This window comes from Pollicipes pollicipes, unplaced genomic scaffold (genome assembly GCF_011947565.3).
Source record: "Pollicipes pollicipes isolate AB1234 unplaced genomic scaffold, Ppol_2.1 Scaffold_3447;HRSCAF=4054_pilon_pilon_pilon, whole genome shotgun sequence".
NCBI lineage: Eukaryota > Metazoa > Arthropoda > Thecostraca > Pollicipedomorpha > Pollicipedidae > Pollicipes > Pollicipes pollicipes.
Window position 1 is genome coordinate 7,458,787 of NW_023596297.1, and position 17,118 is coordinate 7,475,904.

Genomic DNA, 17,118 nt, shown 5'->3' on the forward strand with positions numbered 1-17,118 from the left:
AACGTGAGGGCCAGGCTGGGACCAACAGACCAACCGACGGCTGCACCTGTCACACGCTGTAGCAGGAGGCTGTCGCAGAATGCAGTAAACCAAATATTGCGGAACGTAATCGCTTTTCGGTCTGGATGACGGTGTGTCGGTCTCAGGGAGTGGGCTGGCCGCCCGCACGCCTCACCCCGTCGGCCTCCACCGCCAGAGCGACCCGCTCGCACCACCCGCCTATAGGCACGCGAGGGCCAGCGGCCGACGGCATTCTCCAGCGGGGAGGACGGCGGGCAGCATGGGACGCATCGCATGCCTGGCGCTGTGTGCGGCGCTGGCCGGCGCCGTGCCCGGTCCGCAGGCGGGCGAGAGCCACTCCCAACAACCGACGCAGGCCAGCTCGGCTGGCGGCGGGGCTGTGAGCGCCCAAGCCACACTTGTCCAGTGTGGCCTTGGTTCGTCTTGCGTGGAAGCCAGCGCCTGCAGTGTTTCAAGTTCATCTAGCGAGGTGAGATACTCGTTATTCGTACGGTGCGTAGCCACAAATACATTTGTAGGCTCACTCCAAGCTGATGTTTTGTTTGTTTTAACTGGCCAATAGTGAATACCATGTCATTGTTTAAAGTTCCTCTTTTATGTGCTGGTCAGGAATGTTGTTTGTGTACTTACTGACACGGTACTTCACCGTTCTGACGCTGATCAAAGTATCTTTAGCAATAACTATTGGTAGTGTGTAGTCACTGTCCCTGAAACCCGCTGACTCTAATTAAGACGATCTGGTCCAAACAGGGTTTACCTAGGTGCGGCGATTGGTGATGCAAGAGATGGCTGTCGACTTATCAGTGTTACGAAATTGGAGGCAAAATTGCGATGCGATTTTTCTCTGTCTGGGTAGGTCGCACGCTAACGCCAATAACACCGATAGAGTAAAGTGAGCTAAACATGCGCGCATAGCTAAATTTCATGGAGCCGACCGGACGTTGTCTTGCTGGCTGCTGCCGCGGTTGTTAGTGCGAGGAATTCGTTTCGAATTGCAGGCATGCGTGACCACCGAGAGCTTCGTGGGCGTCTGCTGTCCGCTGGAGTCGGCGCCGGGAGAAGGGGTGGCGCCGCCCGGGTCCCTCATCAGCGTAGAGCCGCCTCCCCCGCCGCCTCCGCCCCCCAGGATGGTGGTGTGCTCTGAAAAGGAAGACTGCGTGCCGCCCAGACGCTGCGACGCCGATCGTTATATCAATCGGAGACAGTGGAAAGCGCCCGACGTGGACTACCTCGATCAGGTGAGTCTGGGCAAACACCACGTGACAGCCTACTTACACGTCACACATTTCATTGGCATGTATTGTGCGCTTACCCCACGGGATGGAACAGACGCGGTGCATTGCGGTCACTTGTGTTGTTTGTCTTAACCTTGTCAGGCAACGTAACATGTTATTCGACTCGTTGAAAGCTTTTCAAGATGTTCAACAATTAGCTTCATGCCAGCTTCAATTAACTTAATGCTAGGATCGCATTAAACCCTCTAATATTTTTTTTTGCTGACACATGCCAAACCGTTATTTTGACAAAATTGAATCTTTGCAATACTGAATAACGAGTTCTGAGAGACATGGCAGGGCAAACCCCGTGTGTTTAGGTGAATGTGTCGTTCATCGTGACATCTCTGTCAGCCTATATAGACTGTGATATCTCAAAAGTGAGGTGTGCCGAGATCATAGCCGCGAGGAATTCCATTGACATTCACCGCAGTAAAACCAGGTAAGAATGAAGAGAACAGCGCGGAAAAACTTGTCGGAAATGGCTTACATCCAAACCTTGGTTAATCTTGCTGTTTAACAGTCAATAAGAGATACCGACATCACCGCAATGCCTGCCATGCTAACACTCGTCCCTCGGGTGTCATCTCTCCATCGAAATGCCGGACATATTTCTGACACTGATTTATAACATACTCAATCGTGGACAAAATGTCGCCACGCCGTTGTCCGAACACCACAGCTTGTTGCCAGCGGTAAATGGAGACAACGCTTGACACCTTGCCGTGACCGCTGACTGAACAGTGGTGCTTTGCTTCATTATTATAGACCACTGTCAGCGAAAGCTCGCGTGCTCTATTTGGGATAATCCGACGAGTCTCTGGAGGCCGTCTGGTAAGCTGAATTTAACGGCAGATTGGCTGATAAGATACTGAACACAAATCCTCAGCTGTCTTCTCCGGGGCGACTTACTGAATCGGCTTAATTTCTGTGCATAGCTGTTCCTAAAAAATGACCTTGGATCAGGGCAGTGGTTCAGTAGCCCTCGGAATTTTGGTCTTCGGGATTTTGGAGAAGTGAAGTAACATGCGTGTGTTGCAAAGCATCTGAATTGGTGAGAAATCAGGACAAGCGCGATGAGATCTTATGACTCCTGAGATCCTAAAAAATAAGAGTTAGATTCACAACATACATCGAGTCCATGAAGCTCTATGCAATCTCGCTTGTGTCGAACTGTGAACAGCCTTCGCCCTAACCTTCGGGTCAATTAAGGTCAAACAAGATAAAACCCCAGACCGGTGTCCGAGTTCCACGAAGCCTCACGCAACCACCTTTAATATAAATATCACTTATAAGCAAAATGCCACTGCTCTTCACTTCTTTACATCTTCACATTGGTGACCTAAAGAGGGCAAAAATGGAAAAAAACTGCGCGATTATTTTAATATTTTGGTTTGTCATCGGCACGAAGTGCTACCCTGGGTGTAATGCTCCTCAAAGCAAAAGATGGATCTAGAACGTTTTAGGTTTGTCATATCCCCTGACCTACAATAAGTAAAAAGACGAAATATTTTGACGTCGTTTGGGTCCAGGAATTCAAAGCGAGCGTCAAGGTCTACCTCTTAAAGCAACTTTCCAATAATAAAGCAGCTTAGTCTAGACCTTGATCTGACTTCCATACCAGACCCAAAACCAATGGAATTGGTCGTAATCGTAATTGGAATGATCTAGTTGCCTTTCAAACCATCGCAAAATTGCATGACTTGTCTTGCACTGCGTTGGCGTATCACACTGAACGATTCCCTGGCAATCGCCTTCGTGGACAGCCATGGCATGTCTTTGACGCGACATAGGCCAGCAACTTTTCAAGGTATCTCTAATTTTATATCAAGATACATGTTATTCAGGTACGTTCTGCTATGCACAGTTTGGCGTGGCTGCGCCGCGCCGTAGGGAAGTTATCTTGGAAAACGTTCGAGAGAATCCCACTGCGCCCTCCCCAACCGAGCATGTGTTAAAGCATCATTATCTTATATCGCTTTAGTAAGCTGACCTCGTGAAATACAACAGCATCACACCTGGTATCCTCAAGCCCTTAGGTGCGCCCCAATTCGACCTTTCTAGATTCACTTTATTCCTCTATCTGGAAATGGCGAAGAAAAATTAGTATTCACCATAAAAGTTGTATTTTCTTCAGCCTACCTGTAGCTTACTGCTGCAAAATGTACACATTTGTGGTGCTCGACTTAGCTAGGACACCTGTGTGTAGCTAGAACTGAAGGTGAAGGTTCGTATCTCGATGAGGGGCCATGTCTCCCATGTTGATCCCCCCCCCCAGGTAATACTATAACCCCATTGTTGAATAAGAAACAAATATTGGAGAGGCCCCAGAAATCTCCTGAGGCCATGGCCCCTTCATCCTTAGGCCTCCTTCTACCTTGCAAGCATTATTTCGGCGCCCACCAATAATTTTATCAAGTTCCAAAACTGGTTAACACCGCTGCTTTGTGTTCAATTGTGGACACATGATTGGAGAGCTATCATGACGACGAGCAGCTTCCATTGCACGTATCGATAAACGTTCCAATTGTGTGACATCGTGAGATGTGTTTCAACATGATTTTTCCGCCAAATGTCAGTGCTGCACCACATAATTGTGCTTACTGATCAAGTTTATCCACGTTTACTGACTACCTTTCTCAACGCCGCCTTCGAACAATAATCGATCCCAAGAAAGAGGGTTGTCTCACTTCGAATGAGGGAAAAATTAGCTTCTTTCTGCCCCGTTTAATGTTTGTAAGTAATAAACGTGAAACGCTAATCTTCAGGTGTACCTTTTTAAGATCGGCAAAAGTATTTTCGCAAATTGTGTCTCACAATAGCATAATACACACTCGCCCGGGTGGCCAGTTGAATACTCTTCGCTCTGGTGGGGCAATTTGACCACGCTGAATGCTCAGAAACTAAGAAAGCTAGGGATACCAAATTCATAGAGTGTGTTGACCGATACGTGAACGTGCTTGTGCCACAATTTGGAACTGCTAGCCGTGACCTTCGTCACGTGACCTTAAGTCAAACAAGTTCAAACGCCAGATTCGTGTCCAAAGTGCCCCAAGAGCCTAAATACCTGCTTTAAGCAAAAGACCGCTGGTGCTCATTTAAGGTCATTGACCTTGTTTGACCTTTACAAGGTCATGGTGACCAGAACCATACAAGACTGCTTTGAGTTTTACGTCTGAATAAGCATCAGAGATTACGCTAGGTAGTACGTTCCTATAAACAAGATGTCAAACTCGGTCATTTTAGGTAAGTTACTTATTTTGACCTTTTTAGGCCCATTAAGTCCATCCAGATGTATAATGCCGCTCCTTATTGTTAATGAATTCGAAATGAGCACCAAAATTGCTCCATACAATAAGCTCTAGAGTAATAAAACACGTCGGTTTTGGCGTTGATCTGGCATTTATACTTCACCCTAGGTCAATGAAATTCAATCATTCAATTGTTTTGTTGCTTAAGAGCCATCTCAAAAATGTATGGCTTGTCTAACACCCCGCTGTTGCATCAGATTGAATGATTCCCAAGAAACTGTCTTCACTGAATCCATGGCCTGATTTTGACCTACTATTTTTTAATTTTGTATTATTATTTTTTATTTTTTATTTTTTGATTTTGATCAGCTATCTTGCAAGGTACATTTCAGTCTTTGATATCAAATGATCTGCTTTTCAATTGTCTACAGCTATACAAAAATTCGGAGTGGCTACGCTTCGCCTTTCAGAATTCACTCAGGAAAAAAACCTTAGGGGTGGGGGGTGGGTTCGGATTGCCCCTCCCCTACCCACCCGAGCGCGTGTTAATCATCGTCAATTCTTTCGTTTATTTGGATACAAAGCTAAAATTATAACGGCAAACTTTGTCACCAACACGCAGCGGTTTCGCTGGGTTAGATGGTCTTGCTTGATGGCTCGCTTTGATGGTGGTCTTGACGCTGCAAATGTTATGAGATGAAAGCTTTCCATCCATTGGAGCAAGAATCCTGTTCGGGATGAAACAAAGTCCATGTTAAATTCTGAACGTTTTAGGTGTGTTTTACAATTGCAATTTTGTTCGCTGTCGACAGAAAATAACACTTTGTTTTGCAACGAGCGTTCCAAAAACACGAGAGAGCTCCAAAACGTCAGTGGCCAATGCCGAGGCCACCCTCAACACTGAACAGGTGCTTGCTATTTCGATTCAGCAAAAAAGCTGCAAGCTGTTTTTCGACATTGTCACAGTGTAGTTCTCCCCGCAGCTAGGTCAGTAGAGTGCTGGACGGCTGAACACTGTGGTGACAGACCATGCGCGCTCGCGTCCCAAAAACCGCGCTCGGCTTCATCGCTCGTGAAAGATGGCCGACCGACTGTTAGTTATGAGGGGTCAGGCTGGCAAAGGGGGCGGCCGTGACGTTGAATTGCATGACACAATAATATTTTTCAGCGAAATTTATCCGTTACGCTGCCGTTGTCTTTCCGGAATGTAGGGTTAAGGTTTTCAGAATAAGCTATGCTTTGCAGTAAACCTGACCGCAAAACCATTCTTGCGAACCTTTCGGCCATATTCCGAAGACAAAAGAAGATAACAAGATAAGGTCATGCAACATACTCTAGCAGGGGATTGTCACCCGCAGCAACTTGCGAGAAAATCTGAGGAATAAGGATATCAGGCTTAGATAACGCCTTCGCGGAAGCTGCCGACAAGTTTCAGTGTTTAACGTGTGCATAGGGTACACCGGCCGAGCGCATCTATCCGGCGGGTGTATGTGCACCTGTGCCCGGGCACAAGTGCACGTACACCGGCCGGCTCTGCCCAGTGCACCAAATCATATCATCGGCAATCAGTACACCGGTTGGGTGCATCTGCCCGGCCGGTGCACTGATTGCCGATGATCTGATATAGTGCACTGATCCGCCCGGCCGGCCATGTAGCTGAATGCGCCTAACTCGAACTTATTTCATGTAATTATCGGTGGTTTGCGACAGTGTGTGTGTTGTAGTAAGTGCGGTGTGGGACAGCGTTATTGCAGTATACGCGGTGATGAATAGTGCTTTTGTGTTTCCAGTGCGCGTGGTGAGTATCACAATGTGTTGCAGTTTGCAGCGCGCGCAACGGACGCCAGCCTGTGCCACAGTTTGCAGCACGTGCGCGTGCATCAGTCTGTGCCACGGTTTGCGACACGTGCGCGTGCATCAGCCTGTGCCCTGGTTGCAGCATGGGCCGTGCGAGATCCGGGCGGGCCGTGAGGGGGTGTGCTGCCGGCTCCCGCCCGAGCCGCGCGAGGTCCAGTGTCAGCCCGACGAACAGCGGTGTGTGCGGAACAACTTCTGCGACGAGAAAGGATTCATCTCTGACTACTCCGTGAAGCCCAGCCCAGTGCCCGTCATCGATGGCTTTAAGGACGTACGTCACCTCACCCTTTCTGGGCACGGTTGGTGTGCAAAGTGGCCTTGGTCTGACGCTCGCTGTCCTACTTCGTGGGAATCTCAGCAGTGCAGTTCATTAGCGGTACATAAACCTGACTGATGGCTCGGCCTGCAGCGATCAAGATGTAGCTTTTTGGGCGCAACGTCTGCGGTCGTTTTGCGCCGTTTCCCAAGTTGGGCTGAAAAACTCACGTTGCCATGGTCTTTTTCAACGCTGCTTGGCGATATTCCCATGTTCTCACAAACAGTTATTAGCTGTTTTTGAAGAAGAAGCCTTTGTGTTTTGCTCTCCTAGTGGCGATCAGCAGATCCTGCATTCTTCCTGCCCACGAATATCACACGGGAAGCCGCGATGAGTGACGCAAGCTGTCGGGGCCTTCTTTAAATCTGGCCCGCGTGCTGCCTCGCTGATCGGAACGTCGCGCTGAAGCGGACTGCCTTGTTGTTCAGTGACCAGCTTCGAGCATGGGCGTAGGGCGAGTGGAGGGGGAGGGCGAGGGGTCATGGCCCCTCGGAATGTTTAACATTAACCACATGGCGATGCATGGAAAGAGTCGACGTCAAAATTGGCGTCAGTCTTTCCACTTTCTGAGACGTTCCCACGCTTATGGCGTTTAGTCAATAGTGTCGATGGTTACTGCTAAGGAGACTTGCTTGCTGTTCCAACATAGGACTGAGCCAATGAAACAAAGGAGTGAAATTCGGGTTGAAAACCGTGGTTAAGGCCTTCGGTCATGCATGTGCTGTTGTGAAAGACGTTTCATACGTGGGATTTTGCTGTCTGTTCCAGTTTTGCAAGATGAAGTACGGACGAAAGGGCATCTGCTGCAAAATCCCCCCCATAATAAGGACCGAGATCTTATGCAACTTCAACGAAAAATGCGTAGGCCCTGGCGTGTGCGACGAAAAAGGTTTCATCCAGAACGTGACGGACGAGACAGCGATCTTCGGACTACCTGCGGAATACCGGCTGGGAGAGCTGCCACCCGAAGAGCTAGGACCATTCGACACGGTACGTTGGTAGGGGGGACCTGCAGGCATGGTACATCGCTGGCAGCACTTGACGTTTGGATCAAGAGAGACTTTGGAGGTACGCTTTGCTATGATGGTGACAATGGACAGAATATGGTCGCAATGGGAAATGAGAAACTCCCCAGCTATGTCGGGCTAGAAACAGGGCACCTCCATCGTATCCTACGTGTCAGTAAAACAAACATATCAATCATCCGTAACTGAAAACCTACAAGGAGAGCAGCGGTGCAAAGCCTTTCTGGACTCAGAATATTCTGATCTGTGCTATCGACCGGAAATAAGGTTTGCGTCCCCGCGGTACTTCTCCTGACCTCCAAGAGCCGCCCCCCCCCCCCCTCCCACGCCCGAAGATTTCATCCCTTGGTCTCAGGGCGAGAGGGCGACTAACACCGTCTGACATGATTTCCGCTGCGCTACTGCGCAGTGTGCAGCACGCGCTGATAAGATCCGGTACAGTCTGAGCGCTACCCCGCCGCGCCATCCGGCTCAGGTGCCCGTGGATCTGTTGCAACCGGGCCTAATTCCACTCGTCCCTCTCATCTTATCCTGTTCCGCTGCATGATCAGCGCCACCCTCTTTTGGGTTGTGATGTGCCAATCCAGATGTTTCTGGCGTGTGTTTTTCACCGATTCGTCAGCCAAGGAGATGGGATTGCTATGGCGGACGTAAGTGGCTCAAAAGATTCATCATTACCCATTGCTTGTTGTGGTGCCAAGAAAAGAAAAGAAAAACATCGCAAGAGTGGGGAGCAAACACGTGCGATTCTAAAGACTAACGGTGCAGGCGCTGGTAGTCCCTAACAGCCTTTGCATTCATTGTACCAAAAAAGAGGGAGTCATAGCGTCCCCTTGTGAAGAACATTCGGAAAGCCATAGACTGTATTCGCAAATAAATGTGCAGTCCACAGATCTTCATAAGCGTTTTGCCTTTGCGCGAATGAACTTAGACGAGTAGAGTGAACCACTCCCACCAGTAGACCGCTCCCTCATCAGTAACTGCCTTACAAAGGCTCATTTGCACGAATGTTGTGGCGTCCCTCGACACGCCATGCTGATGGTGTACGCTGTGCTCGAGGTCAGGGTGTCCGACGGTGCGCTTCTGTTCAGTGCACACACTGTGTCAGGTGTCTGAAGGTACGCCACTGTTCTGGATGTCCTATGGTATGCTGGATTTGACTGTATACTGTTCCGGATGTCAACCGGTGTGCTGGACTTGACACGCTGCGCTGGATCTCCGTCCGGCGGCACGCCGGGCTTGACTGTACACCTGCCAACTTGCTGTGGCTGACGCGCGCCTCACCGTCACGGTGCATAGTTCTGCCAGCTGCCGCGGGGCGGCACGGGGCGCTGCTGCCGGTTGCCCGACCCGGAGTGGCCCCGCCGCCTGAAGCTGCCCACGTGCGGGCACAGCTTCCACATCAGGATGCCCGGCGACAACACCAGACACGCCCGGGAGACGGTGTTCGGTGAGTCGAGTCCCTGCCCGCGTTCGTCCCGTGGACAGCTGGGCCGTCCACTGCGCCCCAAGCTTCGACGGTGGTGGCTGGCTCAGACACCGGCGGCAGGCTCAGACGCCGGCGACAGGCTCAGATACCGACGGCAGGCTCAGACGCCGACGGCAGGCTCAGACACCGGCGGCTGGCTCAGACGCCAGCGGCTGCTCAACGCCGGCAGCTGGCTCAGACACCGGCGGCTGGCTCAGACGCCAGCGGCTGCTCAACGCCGGCAGCTGGCTCAGACACCGGCGGCTGGCTCAGACGCCAGCGGCTGGCTCAGACACCGACGGCAGGCTCAGACGCCGGCAGCTGGCCCAGACGCCAGCGGCTGCTCAGACGCCGGTGGCAGGCTCAGACACCGGCGGCTGGCTCAGACGTCGGCGGCGGGCTCAGACGCCGGCGGCGGGCTCAGACGCTCAGACGTGTAGGCAGCTGGCAACGCAGCACCGGTGGCACCCGGCCATGGACGAGTCTCCACCATTTGCGCGGTCCGGGGTTTGGGAAGGGTGGTGTATGCTTGCTCAGTTTCTTGATCTGGGTACAAACAGTATGTTTCGAAGGCATGCCTATTCACCGTGGCAACCAGTTCATGCATCACGTGTCATGTGACCGGTGGCATAATAGCTGCTGTACATTCAGCCCAAACATACTTTGCTCTGTTTTGTTGACTGACTTGTCAGCCATATCACATCTGATAGCTCCAAGTCGTTGCAATGTGATACAACAACGGCATACCTGTTGCGGCGTAGGCGTTTTTCATGTTTTCGTTTTCGAAGAGAGCATGGTCACTACTTTCATTTCTCTGACAATGATCCAAGAACAGTCCGTATGAAGGCCACTTCGTCTTCTGACAGCTGCAAAGACCACGCGTGGAATCGATGTGCTTAAGCTTTTCAGCACGGACATGCATGTGGTGACTTTTTACGGCATTTTCCAGGGGAGATTCCGTGGCAAGCCACAATCTTTGAAAAGGAAACCGACAAGTTCGTTTGCGGCGGGACTATCGTCAGTAATCGCCAAATCATAACATCGGACCACTGCGTGGAAACGTGAGGGCCATGCACAGAGGCGACTGTCCGTCGGCCGCACATCAGTCCCTCCTCCAGGCCTGACCACTTCCGGCAGACTGCGGAGGTGCCGGGGCTTTGCCGCCTCTCGCGCGACATGACTTAACGAGCGGTGCTCCGGGCGCGGACAGACCTGGGTGTACTGCGCGCAAGCTCTTAGATTGTCCTGTATGAAGTGCGTGACGTGGTATTTTGTACCAAAAACTTACCGTTTCGTGTTTCCGATCGAAAACTTTCCTTCACACGGCTCTGCCAGGTGTTTCATAATACGTACTTTGAGATGCCTATGTGGTTATCAAACTTATCGTCTGCCTTTGAAGGTCATCCTAATCGTGCCGTCACGTTGGCCAAGGTCTTCTGGTTCAAGCACGTTTATGTCGACCTCAAACCCCAGTAAATCACTGAAGCCGCCGAGACTTACGTCTGTTGCTGGGCTAAGCCCCCGCCCACCTGATCACCTGTCAGACAACAGGCTCGACGGCGTGCAGCAACGGGAGCAGCTTACGCGTTCAGCGCCGGGAAAGTCTTCCCAGAGCGGATTGTCATGCCCACCACGTGCGCACCAAGACGGCGCGCGTTCATTGTGTCGTGTTTTGTTTTATCTGTGACCCTCTCATTCCGTTAGCTGGATGCTGTTAACCGCGACAGCCAGACCCCAAACAGCCGTCCGCCATCATTATGGGGCGTTGCCAATGCTTTGAGCAACCTCAGCCCCAGCCTGAGCAGACAGGAGATTGACACGAAACGTCTGACGTCTCACAGTTGCGACTTTGTTCGGTATCTCATCAGCCTGAGCAAACAGGAGATTGACACGAAACGTCTGACGTCCCACAGTTGCGACTTTGTTCGGTATCTCATCGCCGATTCCAATCGCTTCCAGTCCACTCCTGTCAGTCCGGTGTAGTCCGGTCTTACCCAGACCCGTTTCTTCTCATTGTGTTCCATCCGGTTTCGTCCGGGCCCATGTGGCTCCGTCCGGTTCCGTCCGGTGCCCGATTTCAGCCTGGTCCGATCCTGCCCGCTTCCTTCTAATCCCGTCTAAAATCACGTATTTTTGTAGGTTTCTAACAGTAACTCATAGTTCGTGAAAATTCAGTGACGTCAAGCAAGGCTCAGATCAGATTTGGCATCTTCCAAGAATTTTGCAGAACTGGGCGGTTTAGTGTGATTCTGCAGGATTTAGCTTGCGACAGTGCATGCATGTAAAATGGATTATTATGTCGCTTTATCGTGTGCAAATGCGAACCATATGTTTGGAGCAAAGATGTAACTGTTGTTTGACTTTTGCAACCGTGCTTTCATCAGTTGTAAAATCGCTACGCTATTTTTGACACCAGATTTGTTGTGGTATTCCACGCCCGTCACGACTTGTCTTCTGACCTCCATTCATTCATGCATCCATTCAGAAGTCAGCATTGCGTTTATTGTAAGACAGCTCTGCGCTTCGTTCGCTGGACGTTAAGTTGCCCCTGTCAATGTGTCTGTTTTATCCAAAGTGCACCAGTGTCCCTGTTGTAAATTTGTGCCGCAGGATTGCGGCCATCCGGCATCAAAGTTAGACCCAGCCAGGAGATGATCTCAGGTAGCCTAGCCCTCTTAAGTGGAGGGTGGTGTTCTGTGAACCAAGGTAATGAAAAATGAACTACCGTCTTCTTGCCTTCCTAACAAAAACATCCCGATCATCTTAGCGTAAACCCCGCTCAGATGTTTGAGAACAACACGTGGTAACATTGTTTTAGTAAGCAGCGGGGTGTAACACAGTTCTTCTCCTTGCAGTTACAATACTTCTCAGCTGTATGTAAGAGTTGGGGAATTTATTCTCTTCCAAGAGAGTGAGCCTCTTGCTCACCAGGACATCGATGTGCGCTCAGTCAAAACGCACCCCGGTAAGTATTTCGTGTGCAGGAATGGCTCATTCTGCAACGCTCCGCACTGTGATGGCCGGTGTTGCCATTGCTGGGTGGCGTGCTTCTACCTGTTGTCGGAGAGGATCATGAGGACTGATGTGGCATTGCCATGTAACAACGTTTTTATACCGATGAGAGTTTTATGATAATGATGATGACGATTTGGGGTTTTGGGGCGCATCGACAGCTGTAGGTCATACAGCGCCACAATGAGGGTTTGTTCATCCCGTTATACATTGGTAGTTGAATCGTTGACGTAAAACTCAGTCACACCCTCACGACGGTTACATCATTGTCCCACTGAGAAGCCGCCATTCAAGGTGACGATTTAGGACTACCATCTGACTGCTACATACTCACGACCGCTACGCTCTTTTCCCACGGAGATGCTGCTTTTTTGCGTTCAAGGGCAACGATTTCCGTCTGAATTTTGCAGTCTGTGCAGCATGTGCGCCTCCCCTACCTTCCCAGAAAGCGTACATGATGTGCGCTGCCGGCACGACGGCTTGCAGTGCCTGAAATTCTGCAGAAAAAGGACAAACATTGTGCAATAGAGAGATCTAACCACCGGTTTCTTATTATTAGTCGCCTTGCCTGCCTCTGCCTTGGTTAAGCTCTTCTTGCAGGAAAGTGTGTGACGGAATTCTTAACCAAACGAGTTTCAAATAATTCATTTATTTGTAAATGCTTAAATTGATGCGTGCAGATATGTACAGGTGATTAGATCTGTATTTCATCGACAATATTTGTTGTTATTTTCTTGAAATGAGGCCCAAAACATCTGGAAGCAAATGTTGTACGCGATAGCTTGAGTGAAAACGAAACATTTCATTATGTTTAAAAGCCTTAACGGATGTATTATGCAATGGCCTGTGCCGGATTTAATTTGCAAACTTACGTATCATCAGTAATGGGTTTTGCGCTGTGCGGAGTGGGTGAAACGATAGCATAAGGAGAGTGTGGATTATCGACGTGGCAAGGTGATGATGGTGAAACACGCGAGAGAAGCGAGGCGTCTTTGGATACCCATATCATTGGGTCCGCTCAATGTGATTAAAAGTCCGAATATGATGGGTTTTCGGCGTAGGTTTATCGCATATTGATGGGAAATCATGTCAACTTAAACAGCAAATTTGTACATGTAAATGTACATGTATATGTAAACATATAAACTTCAAAACTGTTTGCACCAAAGCATTTAAGTATTTCAGTTCGCTTGCGGCCGAAATAATGCGACGCGACGGCTAAATGTTGTATCATGCATGCGAATAGCTAATGCAAAAATGTTGGGCTCCAGAAAACATGATATCCGAAACAGGACGAGGTCACTCAAGCTTAAAATGGTTTCAAAATTCAATACGCGCGCGGCCCACGGACTCGCACGTGATGACACATTCTTTCTTCGCAGAAAGAGGCGCTCTTTTCAACGACATAGCCGTCATCGAACTGGAAAGGCATCTGAAGTTCACCCCCCACATCCAGCCCATCTGTCTCCCCAAGTACAACCAGAAGTTCACTGGCAGATGTGTGGTGTCCGGATGGGCCAAGCCGGCCTTTATTGGTGAGGATTTACGCTAAAACACTGCCACTCGTTTCAAGTCGTTGTGGACTACCGGCTCGCGATGTGACGTCACCCTTGCTCGGATGATGTGGCGAGCTGAGTTATCTTCGGTGGGACGGATTCGGGTGACGAGAAGGAGGAACAAACCTCCCACGCGGGTGACGACAGTTTCAAGGTTCCTAACATTTGTGTGTTTTGTACTTTGATTTTGGCAAAAGGAGACAACCCTTTTGCTTACACAGCTGTCTCAATGTGTACAAGTCAGTCTTTTTTTTGCTGTTGCTTCCGAAAGTCGTAAGTGTAGAAAACAGGAAACATAACGACCTTGTTTTCAGCTGTAGTCTCATGCAAAATTGCCTTGACCGTGCAAGAATACAGGCCAGTTAGTCGTACCCAAGAGGATCAGAATCTCTCAAATCGTAAAATGGTCCCTATACCCTGATATGTACTTACGAGGTTCATGACGCACTCGATATGCACTCTCTGCGTCTACAACATGTAAGAAACGCAAGCTGTTCAATCAGGACTTCTGGGTTGCGAAGATCGGCATCTTACATGAAAGTGTGCCCAGAAAACGTCGGCTTGTGTGGAGGCTTTGGTGGAACTAATGACCAAGCTCGCCAACCAGCTGCCATGCCACTGTTTATTATCTGAAGGAACGCCACGACCACATACGTCTTATCATACCCCATATCTGCCCGCAAACTCCGAGACAAAGTGGCAATGCAGCCAGCTGCTCGCAAAAAATGGCATTCTTAAACAGTTGCATACCCGGGAAGCTTTGTAACGCGGCCAGCATCCAAATCCAACAAGAATGGCTCTTGAAGCATTATTGCTGATTGTTTAACCGAATATGTGATTTTGATGACCAGTTGGCACAGGCCAGTTTTGCTGTTTGTCATCAAATCGCTCTTTCAACCACGTCCCTGTTAATGACTGTCTGTGCATTTCACTCGGACAGCTCCTATCTTACATAACAGCGGCGACTCCTGCTATGTGATTCGTCGAACATTTATGCCGCAATGATTCTGAGTCATCTATCATGACACACATCTGCTGAGTTTCAAACTGTCGGCAATTGTTTATCCGGTAAACTTGAAGTCACGCTGCGCAATGTCGTCACTTTCCGCTCTCCTGCAGAGGCGATGGCGGTGTAAAAAATTGCTGGGCCATTGGATCGCTAAGCCGACAAGTGAAAGCGCAGTAGCGGCAGAACGAGGTTACGTACGGAGCAAAAATGCTGACTCGGGGATATAGTCACATTCCACTAATTGGCACCTGGCACATCTCCTGACCACAGGCTCGCAGGAAGCAACAGTAACACCATGGCTCGTGTCTCAGGTCGTTACCAGGAGCGCATGGAGAAGTTGGAGCTCCCGACAGTGGAAACGCCCGCGTGTGAGAGCAGCCTGTGGGAAACGCACCTGGGGCACTTCTTCCGACTGGGCGAGAGCATGCTTTGTGCCGGCGGCGAGAAGGACGCCGATGCGTGCCGGGTGCGTCCTCAAACACGCGCTCCATCGACGGCGGGCCGCGCTTGCAGCCCCACCCTCCTGTGTGGGAGAACGGTGCAGCCGGACCAGGACACCTAAGTCAATGTCGCCCATCCGGGAACTAGTCTAGTCCGGCGTCCAGTGAGATTCCCGCTAACCTCGCGGTTTTGCTCCGGCGAACATTGACAGTCCGCGGAAGCGTCATGGTCACACCTGACATGGTCAGTGCAAGCCAGGCAACAAGTATTAATCATAGTTACTTGCCAATTCTTTCAAAGGTTATCTTAGGATATCTGTGATCTAGTGAATCAGATTAGAGTGCTGATCGCTCCGGCCCATTTTGACCATGGCGCCACCGACCGACGGTGCTGAGGGCAAGGCCCAGTGCACTCTTGTCCGCTTCCCTTCCTCCTCCGGCTGACTGTCACGTGATGCGTGACCTGGGTCCCGGACTGAAGGGGCATGTCATTTCATACATATCACCCGTTGCGTTCTGTGTCATCTCGCCAACAGGGCGACGCTGGCGGTGCGCTGGCGTGCCCTTCTGCGGACGGCACGTACGTGATGGCCGGCGTGGCGGCCTGGAGCGTTGGCTGCGCCGAGCAGGGCGTGCCCAGCGTCTACACCAGCGTCACTCGCACGCTCAGGTTCACGCGCCGGTACGTCCGCGGCTCCAAGCAGCACCCCTTCTTCAGAGAAGTGCCGAAGGAGGAGCCCAAGGTTGAAGAGAGCCCGGAGCTGCCCGCCAGCTCAGAGCCGGAGATGCCCGCCAGCTCAGCACCGGAGCTGCCCGCCAGCTCAGCACCGGAGCTACGGCGCTGAGCTGGCGCGAGCCAGGACGTGACGCAGCTCCAATAAGCTGGCGGTCCTGCTGTGCTGGGCTAGCGCTGGTTGATGTGACATTCTAGAAGCAGGGCGCCGCCCGAAGAAATCGCTGATTCTGCACTTCCGTCCCGATGCGTCAGCTTGCAATGCGTGCGATCACCACGAGAGCAAGCTGTGGCGCTTTGAGCACCATAGCTCCTCGCCAGTTTTTTTTGTGTGTCCGACCATGACACTGGCTTGCGTGAAGTGGTCTGCATTGTTCTGGTTTGCATCGCTTACTGCTAAATAATTTTTCTGTCGCGGGTTTATACCACATTGATAATTCTATGCAATGCTGCTACCACGAATGCTCCGCACTGGGAAAATGTGTACAGTATAAAATGTGTATATACTTTGAAACAATTTTATGCAGTCGTGTGTATATCAGATGCGCGTTAAAATTCGTAAAGATTTGATGTTTGCTCATCAGTGCCGTACCGATTTAATTTTGGTGTTGCAAGCAGCTAATACTACATGGAAATTGCAGCATGTGTTCAGAGATATATGATTGCAACTAGCTCATTTTTTATTAACTTGTGCATGTACGATTTTTGAATATACAAGTGTGGTAGAACTAAAGACTGTCGTGCCAGCAAAGCGATTTACACGGGACGGGACCATCGAGGAGATAACAAACGTTACTTACCAATTTGGACCACGCGAATGATGTCAATATCTGGGGTAAATGGAGCCTTACATATTTGGCCATTCAGCTCAATGACGGTTTGATCAATGCCTCCGGAATCGCATCTTTTGCAAGGGCTTAACAGCCAGGGATCCACTGATGCAGCACTTGCCCACCGATTCACAAACATCACTTTTTGAAAACTGACTGTGAATAGCCTACGCACGCAAGGCCATTTCCATGAAATAAATTGAACCTCCAGTGACTTACCATGTTAGTAACTGAATGCATTGCGTTTGCATTGTATTTGCAGTTCTCCTGAATTTCAACCATCACGAGCTGAATTTTCTGTGAGTGCATGCAGAAGATTCAATCAT

General features: G+C 50.2%; 1 protein-coding gene across 1 annotated transcript; it reads left to right on the forward strand.

The window, feature by feature from the left end:
* The first annotated feature begins 271 nt into the window (after positions 1-271).
* On the forward strand, positions 272-16,775 carry LOC119091791 (transmembrane protease serine 6). The gene is made up of 10 exons (XM_037214662.1): positions 272-490; positions 1,020-1,259; positions 6,486-6,674; positions 7,488-7,709; positions 9,044-9,194; positions 10,162-10,273; positions 12,068-12,177; positions 13,607-13,759; positions 15,101-15,255; positions 15,766-16,775. Exons 1-10 carry the CDS (start codon positions 281-283, stop codon positions 16,072-16,074), a joined length of 1,851 nt encoding a protein of 616 aa, XP_037070557.1. The 5' UTR covers positions 272-280; the 3' UTR covers positions 16,075-16,775.
* Positions 16,776-17,118: the final 343 nt, after the last annotated feature.